Source organism: Cyprinodon variegatus, unplaced genomic scaffold, assembly GCF_000732505.1.
Source record: "Cyprinodon variegatus isolate N-32 unplaced genomic scaffold, C_variegatus-1.0 Scaffold77, whole genome shotgun sequence".
NCBI classification, from domain to species: Eukaryota; Metazoa; Chordata; class Actinopteri; order Cyprinodontiformes; family Cyprinodontidae; genus Cyprinodon; species Cyprinodon variegatus.
The window spans coordinates 363,972-375,055 of NW_015150530.1; the positions used below are offsets into that span (position 1 = coordinate 363,972).

Here is an 11,084-nt window from a genome sequence, read left to right on the forward strand (position 1 = left end):
CTGCAAAAAGTAAGAAATCCCTTTGTCTAACAGGATTTTATTTCTTCTAGCTCACAAGTGGTGATGCTAAACCATTAATTTCTACCAAAAGGAATCCCAAAATTATACCCAAAGCAAATATTTCATTGCATACCGTTTGTTTTTGGATAAATAGCCAGATGAAAAGGTATATAGATCTTTGAACATTTCTCTTTCTTGGTTCTTGTTTCTATTTATTTATATATAATATAAATGTTTCCTTGTATTGTTATTAAAACATTTTCTGTTTCCTTTGAATATTTCAACATGTTAGCACAGATATTCTTGAAAGTTAGGTCCTGATTGGCATGGCATTACAAGGCCATTATGTAGGTTCTCTGTGTAATTTTTTATATTAGACCCCTTTGAATTTAAATCTACTTTGACCCCTGAGCAGCGGTAACCAAGGGGCAACTTGAAGAAATAAAGCTAAAATTGCCAAAGTAGAAAGATTAATGTTTTTGTTCTTTGCTTTTTTTGAAGCAATACAGATTTTATTGATCTTTGTGTAATGCATAATTCATAGTAGATCAGGAAGTGTTTGCTTTTTAATGGAAACCTTGTACGTCTAAAACTATTCCTTTATTGTACATATTGTTAGCTTGTCTGTCTGCCATATTAACCAATAAGATGTGTTGAACTATATCTGCTATTTTCACAACTTCTGTGAGACACTTTTGTATAAAGTAGGATATTAATTCATTAAAAAAGTTATTTGAATTCTATAAATCAAAGTTTTCTGCCCAACAGCAATGATAAACTACACAGCAGCATCGTATATCCAGCGATTGTAGAATGTAGGCAAGAGCTGTCAGTCTGGTAAAGAATCTGGTTGATATTCCTTATTGTAAAGATTAGCTATTTTATCAATCGCAACTAAACTAGTCAAAAACCGACAAAAACTATTACATATCCTAATGAATAAAACTAACAATAGTTTTCGTCCTGAAGGAGAAAACTAAGACTAAATCGAAGATGGCTGTGAAAAACAACAGTGATTTGAAAACCACTTTAAATCACCTTCTGCAGAAAACTCAAAGAACTCTCTGGTGACCTCTGAGAACATGTTCTCCAGGTGCTTGATGAAGTTGAACTTTTCAGGTGCTGTGCTGAACACACTGCAGATCTGCTGAACCAGCTTCACCACCCAGCTCATGCTATAGCCGTCCTTCTCGCACACCTGAACAAGGACAAGTGTATACAAAGCAGAAGGTAGAGCGATTTAACAGTTCTTACAACAGAAATGTAGCCATAGGAATTAATTATTTAATAACAAACTAAACTAAAATCAGACACTAAGTTAGGAGGGGATTTTTTTTCGGTTAGCATTTGTCTGTTGGTTATCAAGATACAATCATTTATTTTAATTTCTTAGATTGTGAGCAACAGGGCAGCTTTTTTCTAAGTATGACGGACGTCTCCTGTAGGGTGGCAGAATTACAGAAAAAGTAACAACTGACATTTAACTAACCAAATGGCCCTGCCACACTTGATGATTTAGCCAGCGTATGCAGACGTCCCAGAATCATCTAAAACGCTGGCATACGCTGAATGTCAAGAGGAGTGAAGGTTTTTAAGGACCAAAAATGCAGAGATGAGCTTCCAGATTAAATCTTTTTCCACAGGTGACTGAGGCAAAAATCAAAACACTGAAAACCAAAATCTAGGAGACATCAGGGGGAAACACACCTGAAGAGCCAGAACAAGATGAGGCAACAAAACAACAACAAACCAGCACTGGGAGAAGGCTGTGTTGCTCTTTAAAGCCTAGCACTCTGATGACACTGATGCTACAAAATAATAGATCCAGGTCGCTTTTATATCAGCTTTTCTCATAGTTCTCACAATAAAGAGATTTTAACAAGGTGACCCAAATAAAGTAGATTATGCTGAGTGCAAATTCAGATTTTCATTCTCGTCTAAAGGATAAGAATGTCTAAAAGTACATGCAGGTAACCAAAGTTTACCCGAAAGTGACATGATGGTTCTCACCAGTATGATATGAATGATGATTCTGGAGATCTCTCTGAGTCGTCCACTGAGGGCCTTACTGGCCAGAAAAGTGTAGCAGAGGTTATTGCCGCACAGCACCAGAAGGCGGGCCACATTCTCCACATACCACGGCTGAGGAATGACTGGAGGCGGAAGAAATTAGAGCTCACATTATTTCATTTTTAGCAGCTAATCCTTAATTTGGACGACAAGATTTATTTTCACATGCTCGATATAAACTATTTTCATCTCCTCTGTATGCCCAAAACACAGACAAATATTATCAAGCCAGGAGTAAAATACCAATTAGCTCATCCAAGACTGATATCATTGAGTTGGTGCTCCAGCCCTTAACTTGCAGAGCACCAAAGAGCATCAGGATCCCTTTAGCCAGATCCAAAAAGAAGGCGTGAGGAAGCCCCCTCTCCACCAGATCCTGCCAGCCGAGAAAACCTGCACAGAGGAGTCACTTTTCAGTCAGTAAACCCAGTTTCTTTTTTTATGTGAATTATTGTATCACTGCTACTTTTTTTTAGGAATTTTTTCTACTATCTGTGCGTTACATTGGAAAATATTTAGCTATGGTAACTTAACCAATTTACAGTATTTTAAAAACATCAGAAAATAAACAGGACTTTTTTGTCACAAAGTATTTTGGGTATGTTTAAAACATTATTTTATTTATTATATATATTTTAAACTACTAAATCTCTTGTATGAGGTACATTGCAGCATTTATGCCAAAAAACAGCCTGATGTGACCTAGAAGTGTCAGCGCCCGCTGAAGGTTTTTAAGCATCTTTTTTTTTTCAAAGTGACCTCACCGTCATGCAGCACAGGTCCATAAAGGATGAGCAGTAGGTGGGCCTGTCTGACCATGGGCCAAGGCTTCAGCAGCTGAACTAACCAGAACTGTCCATCTGGCTGGTTCTGGCAGGGGTCCAACAAAACTTTACGGCAAAAAAAACGAAGTTGGTACTCCTGGTACGGCATCAGCCCTGAGAAGAAACAGATTTACTTTTTTTTTTTAGGAAACCTATTGCCCTTTTCACTTTTTACCAAATGAACACCACTTAATTCAATGTATGCCATCGTTATTTTGAGATAGGTTATGACAAAACTTTTACATAAATATTAAGTGTAAGGTGAAATATTTTACAATTAAGTGGTGATGAGCGGTTTCCCTGTGCCTGCTCAATAAGCCACTCCCCACAGCCTCATACTGTCCCAGTGATCTGTCACCATGACGATGGTCTGTTCAAAATGATGTGCAGATGGAGGTTTCCTAACACTGAGGTCTTTAACAGGGGGTCCACTGAGGTACTGCATGGGGGTCACGAAAGTTTTGGTTGATTCAACTTTTTTTTTTTATATATACCTCCCTGCAATTTTTTCTACTAATTGAAATGTCTTTAAATACACATTAACATGAATTCAACACACTGTAGTAAACAGATAAATGGAGGCAGAAGATGTCTTTCAGTCATCAATGCACACATTCAGCAACACCAAGGAGCTCCTTCAAGCTGGGCACCGTTTCATTCACAACACCTGTCCCATCAACCAGGAATCAGAATCAGAATTACTTTAATAATCCCAGGGCGAAATTACTTTTGTTACATTACTCCATCTGTAATAGAGTGACTATAGAATCAGTTTGATATAACACAATTCCATACAATATATATAATTAGGGGGTCCCCGTTCTATATGCCATCAGTTTGGGGGTCCTTGGCCTGGAAAACATTGAAGACCCCTGCCCTAACATTTCAATCTACCCAGATTGAAGACTGCTGCCTTCCACAATGGTCCTGTAAAACCATTAACAGGACTTCCTCTGGTTTTCTTTAAATAACAGTCTTCTCTTTAGCACTTTTCCACACATGCCAGACTTGTGGATCACACAACTACTGTAGTAGTTGTCCTGTCAACAGATTTGTCCATCAAAGCTGTGGATCTCTTTAGCTGCTCCACAGTTACCCTGGGCCTTCTCTGATTAATGCTCCCCTTCCAAAGCCTGTCAGTTTAGGTGGCCATGTTATGAAAGGTTTGCAGTCGGGCTATACTCTCTCAATTTCCCAATGATGGATTACGCCAGGCTCTGTGAGATGTTTACAGCCTGAAATAAAGTTTTATAAGGTAACCTTGCTTTAATCCTCATCTCTGACCAGTTTGCCTTATTACTTAGTCTTTATTATGCTGCTTGATCTCCAATTTTTCAGCAATAAACCTCTGGGTCCTTCACATCAGAGCTGGATCTATACTGCAAGGCACCAACTAGATGATTTCTGACAGAAAAAAACTGACTGGATTTAAGGAGCATCAGATTAAAAGGGACAGAATTTTTATGTTTGTTTTTTTACTTTCACTTTACAATTAAATCACCCTTTGAATCATCTTTTATTTTAAATCAAAGTAAACAAATTCAAGTTTATGGTTGGGCTGCTCAGTAGCACAGTGGGTAGTGCTGCTTTGCAGCAAGAAGGTTCCGGGTTCGACTCCCAGCCCGGGATCTTTCTGCATGGAGTTTGCATGTTCTCCCTCAGCATGCGTGGGTTCTCTCCAGGTACTCCGACTTCCTCCCACAGTCCAAAAAAACGTGACTGTTTGGTTAATTGGCTTCTCTAAATTCTCTTTGTCCTGTTTGTCTCTGTGTTGCCCTGCAATGGACTGGTGACCTGTCCAGGGTGGACCCCGCCTCTTGCCTGTAGACAGCTGGAGATAGGCACCAGCACCCCTGGCGACCCCACATGGGATTAAGCGTGTCAGAAAATGGATGGATGGATGGAAGTTTATGGTTTTGAATGTATAAAAGTTCAAAGTGAGCAGTTTTAGAAGTACTGTACTGATTGATGAGTCACAGTTGAAACCTGCTGTTAAGTTATCATTTAGTCCTATTAGTTGGAGGAGTGTTTTAGTGGTTTGCCCATCGATTGGCACCTGATCATAATCAGATAATCTTTGGAAAAAAAACTATGAGATCAATGATCGCCGAATCTCAGTGCTGATCACAAAAAACGATCACCTTTATCCCTGAGTTTGCAGCTTGCAGAGGCCCCATGTGCAGCACATCACCACATTTTCTTCACACTAAGACAGCTTAAGGCAGCAAATACTAAACACTGTTATGTGAAACTTTTGTGACGTAAGCTGCATCTTGTGATGGAAAAATACCCCGGAGTTTAACCACGTCAAAATGCATCAACACAATAAAAATGAAGGAAAATACGCACTTGACAGATTATGATGAGTTATCAAGGCTCACTGGCAGAAAAAATGAATCAGACAGCAGGTAAAGAAGCACACATTTGTCTGCACTTGACTTAACGAGCATGATGGTCCAAAACAAAATAACCTGAAAAATTATTGAATTCATCAGATGACCATCGGTGGAACACCAACTGCTTTCATTAACTACATTTACATGGACACAAATAATCGGTTTGAAGGCCTGATCAGATAATACTGAAACTAATCTCATTCAGTCCCATCGAAAAGTAATTTTATTCTACATTTGCATCCATGTACAGATTTTTGGAGTAAAATCATCTCTTCTGCGCATGTGTGAAAAAGCAGCGTGAGGTTTTTCCAGGGTAACCTACTGACCCAAAAATAAAAACAGGAAGCCTTTACAGGAGTTTCGAGTTAATTACCTGGATAGAGTGGAACAACACAAGTTTTTAGTACCTTTTCCAGTATTCTAACTTTCTCTGACAGCAAATTTTTGTTTTTTTATCTTTAAGACATTATAATTAAAAAAAGACAAGAAACAAAGGCTTATCTTACTCTATGTGTAACAATTCTATGATTCTATACAAGGTACAAGTCATACACTGGAAAAAAAAAACTATAAATAAGTCAAAACTTCTTAAAATAAGTGTATTTACCCTTAATTTGAGTTGGTAAGTAAGATGATTTGCCAATGGGATGTGTATTTTTACTCTTAAAATAGGATAATTAGATAATATGCACTTGAAATTTTCTTATTTTAAATGTACATTGTCTTGTTCCATTGGCAAAATTTCTCACTTCCCTCCTTAGTTCAAGAAAAAAATCATTATATTAAGAAAAAGGGACTTATTTAGTTTGTTTTTTTTGCAGAGTAAGGTACACAAACCTGGCTTTAAGGTAAGCAATGCTTCAGTCTTTAACAAGAAGTTTGTTTGGTTGCACAAAAAGTTGAACACCCTGTGGCATTCCAGCTCATCCCATCCAGCAATCAGGGTCTGTGAAGCAAACAGTATGAAAACATAATTATCATGTTGCTCCAACAAGACAGGTTTATTTGTACACAACATTTCCGTAACAGGATTCAAAGTGCTTTACATGCATAAACAAATGGGTTTTTCATCTTGATTTTAAAAACAAAAACTCTGGATTTCAGCATTTTTGCAGTGAAGCATAAACGCTGAAGGCTGTTTAATTCCAGCGTGAAGGTGCAATGATACAGCATAAACATGATGTGAAATCCTTACCTTTGTGCAACAAATGCCACTATACACTAGCATATCACTTTAGCAAAATGTAAAGCAGGATGTAAAAAATCTTTTTCAAAGACATGAATATTTTTGCTATTGTGTTTTTTTTAGCACTCATATGAGTCTCTCACCTGAAGGAAGACACCATAACGGGAGTAACCATTGCAGGCCGGTGCTGTGCAGTGCCCCAACATGAAGCAGGGGATCTAGAACACAGCACAAGGAGCATTTTAGGAGTTTTAATTAAAAGCTTTATTGGAAAGCTTTGTTATTACTCAGCAGAAAGTCTTAAACTATTTTTGCTATTGTCAGATTTATCTATATCTCTCTTACACTAAAAATACAGAATCAGAAAGCTTTTTTTTTCTATTTCACATAAGAGCTCTGAAGGGCTACCTCTGAGATGATGCTCACTGCTGAATACACCCAAAACAGACATAAACTGCAAAATCTGATCTGATAAGAGGTGAAAAAAGAAATTGAAAAACTTTATCTTCCCTCACTTTGAGTGGATAAATAAAATCTGCCAAAGTAATGTGTCTTTTTGTCCTTAAAATAAAAATAATTAGATATTATTCACTTGGATTTAGATAGTAGAGTTGTTTTTTTCTTCTGATTTTAAACATAAATCATCTTATTATATTGGTAAATTACCTTACCTGCTCAAATCAAGGGAATATAAACTGAATTCAAATACATTTTGAGTTATATTTCCAATTTTGCAGTGTTTAAAAGCTTAAAAATAAAGTATAACTACCGTTAAGAAAAAACATAAAAAGAAAAAGAAAAAAAACATAGTTTACCGTTGCAAGAGAAGCAAGGCCAGAGCAGTAAGCTGCCACCGTACTGTAAGTATGGCGTTCTTTTTGTGCTACATACTGCTTTTGTACCAAGCAACCTCCGTTATCCCCCAGCATTGCATTAAATTGCATTACAGCTTAAGTGTTATGCTTATCTACAGGATATATTGATTGATTATTGCAGCTTTTTTATTCATTTTTTACACCTTTGCTTGTAGATGTAGGCATTGGCTGTATGCATACTAACATTCAACTATATGTCCTCTCACCTCTTTATTTTTCCTACCTGTGAAAACTTGCTAAATATGAACTTTAACCTGTCCTTTGTGGGTAGCAACATGGTACACCTCTTGAACAACAAACCTGGAATATGAAACACACAGGCACAGCAGGACATTTAAAATGACTCCCTGCTAATAACTTTCGAACAAGTAAACAATGCAGTACAAAAATGCTAAGAAAGATTTTTTTTTTTTTTTTTAAGATGTATAAAGAACGAAGAGGGACAAGTTTAAATGAGAATTGAGAAAATTACCCATCTGCCTGTAATGTTCCAGGGTGGATCTTTGTTCAAGACATGTGGGGTTGTGAAAGCTTTGGATGAGGTTTTTCTTCCTCCAGGCCTGGGAGGAGACGTAGTCCACAATGTAGCTGGTGATTTCTTTGGAAACCATGCTGAACACGCTGATATCTACCACTGAACAGAACACAAATATTTCATAAGTCTGTCAAAAGGTAATTTCACCAATAAAAGAGGTACATTTTACTGGAAAATTTAGGCAATCATTTAAGAATTTCAAACTATATGTTAAACGCCACTGTGACACCATTCTGCATAATAGTTTTCTATAGTATTAAATACAAGTCAAAGACAATAAAGTTGAACAATATGGCCTACAAACCAAGTCTCCAGTTTTTTGCAACCAAAGCTAATGAATCAATTTTTTTCTCCCTCAAGTTTTATTATAAAAATTGCAAAAGGATGAACATTACTTTCAAAAACTAGCTTTTATTCTAAACATTCCCATTTGGGAGGGGACCTCAATTCAAAGGGCAACGAAACAGTTATTCAGATAAATTGATAATTGCAATAATCGTCATTTAATTTAGTAATCGATTAATCGTTAACTGTAGTTTAGAGACTAAACTGTGCCTTTAGCTGACAGGGAAACCCGCTTTGAGCAGTAATTATACAAAGATTGTTAAAAAAATTTATGTAAATATTTTTGATTTAATATATAAATTGTTTTCATCTGTCAATATGCTCTATCCAGCACTACTCAAGTGGAAAAGTTTTAGTTTCACCTTGTTTAATTTCACAAAAAGCCTTTTGCTATCCGATTATTAATCGTTTAATCAAACAACTAATCAACAGATTAATTGTCAATCGCTAAAATAAACGTTAGTGTCAGCCCTATTTCACAGCAATCAATGAAAATGTAACATAGCTGATATTCCAACTATTAAATCTTCATAAAAAGTTTGATTCCACAGCAGTTTTGAGTTCTAATAAAGCTGAGTATAAAAAATTGAAGAAGTTGGTCTTTAGTGTCTGTTTGTTGCAGAAATTATGAAACACAATAATTAAGGAGGTGGTTAACACTTCTTAAAAAAAGGAGATCAATTTCAACCCTTTCATTAGAAAAATGTTTTCATCACAGCTGCTTACCTTTGTCAAGGCTGTACTTTAAAATGAAATAGTCTAGAGAGCTTTTGTTTACACTTGTTTGTACAAAATGACAAAATAAAATCAGTCTAAGTCTAATTTTCAATCAGCCTGTATTTGTTTGCATTTCTTCTTCAGCAATTAAACAAGCAAATATTCAATAATATTAATGTTTTTTTTTATATACTAGAAATCTTAGGATCAAAGTAAAGCACCTGGTGTTTCTTATCTTCCTCTTGACAATACCTCATGGATTATCTATGAAGTGTAGTTCTGGGCAGTTTGCTGGCCAGCCAAGCACAGTAATGAGATATTGGTACTTTGGGCAATGTGGGCAGGTGCCAAGTCCTGCTTCAAAATTAGATCAACATCTTCATGAAGCTTGTCAGCAAAGTGGAGCATGAAGTTCTCTAACTTACTTGATGACTTTGTTAAATTTCAACTTGATAAAACCTCGTAGACAGAGAGCAACTGATGACAGGGCCTCCCAAAGGACTGCTGACTTTCAAAAATGCTACCATGGACCTTAACCCTTTATAGGGAAAATTACTGTTTTTGATCATTTACTAATGGAGTCCCCCGTCCCTCATTGGGACAAGATCTATATCCAGCCATTCAGCAAAGATACTGCTACATGGCTGTACATCTTATTTTGGCATTTGATCAATTAGATGAGCCCTTGAATTATATATTACCTACTGTAGACTTAGTTGGGAAAAAAAGTTAAGAAAAAAAGTTAAAAAGCTAACTGAAAAAATAAAAAGTTAATAAGCCTAGATAACAACTATATTTAGGTCTATAAACTAAAACATGTGCCAGTATCAGCATTAATGCCTCGAAGGTTACATTGGACCAAAAAAAAAAAAATGTGTTTCTTTCACTCTGTGTGATTGTGATGAGGGTTAAAGTAACAGTTCTGACTTTTTTCTCAGAATTCTGAGAAAAAAGTCAGAATTCTGATAAATAAAGGTCAGAATTCTGAGATTAAAGTCAGAATTCTGAGATTAATGTTAGAGTTCTAAGAAAAACAGTCAGAATTCTGATGAAAACAGAATTATGAGGAAAAAAAATAGAATTCTGAGATTTAAGTCAGAATTCTGAGGTTAAAGTCAGAATTCTGAGATTAATGTTAGAGTTCTGAAAAAAACAGAATTCTGATGAAAACAGAATTCTGAGAAAAAAATTTGAATTCTGAGATTTAAGTCAGAATTCTGAGAAAAAAGTCAGAATTCTGAGAAAAGTTTCTTTTTTTCTCAGAATTCTGACTTAAATCTCAGAATTCTGAGAAAAAAAGTCTGGATTCTGAGAGTAAAGTCAGAATTCTGTTTTTTTCACATATTAAACTAAAATAATATTTTAAAATCAGTTACCTTTTTTATATTTTTTCAGTGGCCCTAATCCTCTTCCATAGTTTTTCATGAATTTCTTAAAGAAGCACTTTTGTTATTTTTCTTAATATATTCAGGCAAGTTGGCATTTCTTGTTATTACATTGACATACATATTTTCCATCAAAATATCCATATTTTTTGATCGTTATAAAAGTCATAAGGTCTTGTCCTGGATTCCAATAACACTATTGGCTTGAAATTTGGATTTTCAAGCCAATAGTGTTATTTTCAAAGTATTTCACTGAGTGCCCTATAAAGGGCTAATCAGCACAATCAGCTAAGACCCTCCTGACCCACATCTGCATTAATTATATACCATTCATTGATCTCTTTTAATAATCTTATATTAGTGAATGAATCAAATTCCTGCCATATAACACATTTGTGATCACGTAGCAACTCAAGTTAAATGCACCTGTAGGCTATGGCTGTGTTTTCAAAGAATGTGCTCTAAAGTTTTACATTATTACATCAACATTTATTTATTTTAACGCCTTAATACATTTTATCACGCATTGAATAAATGTTAGGTATTACTATCATGGGTTTAGAGTGTTATACCCACTGCTTAATTGATCCAGAATCATGTGGAGCACCTCAGCGGGCAGGCCGGTGAAGCAGCCCGCGGTGGAGGCCGGATGGCTGCGGGTTACCGGCCGATGCTGCTGCGCTGTCATCAAACGACGGGACTTGCGGGTACATGAATACCTGTTGTCGCTGCTTGTGTTTCTCACCATCAT

At 36.1% G+C, this 11,084-nt stretch overlaps 1 protein-coding gene across 1 annotated transcript in view; it reads right to left on the bottom strand.

Annotated features, from left to right (window-relative positions):
• Positions 1-11,084, bottom strand: part of fbxo47 (F-box protein 47) — a 12,310-nt gene extending 1,226 nt beyond the window's left edge. Inside the window, exons 1-9 of the mRNA XM_015372875.1 lie at positions 10,910-11,084; positions 7,824-7,985; positions 7,575-7,651; positions 6,620-6,694; positions 6,128-6,236; positions 2,835-3,008; positions 2,314-2,463; positions 2,011-2,153; positions 1,039-1,198 (exon numbers count right to left, since the gene is read on the bottom strand). Of these exons, the coding sequence (XP_015228361.1) occupies positions 1,039-1,198; positions 2,011-2,153; positions 2,314-2,463; positions 2,835-3,008; positions 6,128-6,236; positions 6,620-6,694; positions 7,575-7,651; positions 7,824-7,985; positions 10,910-11,084 (1,225 nt within the window). The remainder of the gene's footprint in view (positions 1-1,038; positions 1,199-2,010; positions 2,154-2,313; positions 2,464-2,834; positions 3,009-6,127; positions 6,237-6,619; positions 6,695-7,574; positions 7,652-7,823; positions 7,986-10,909) is intronic.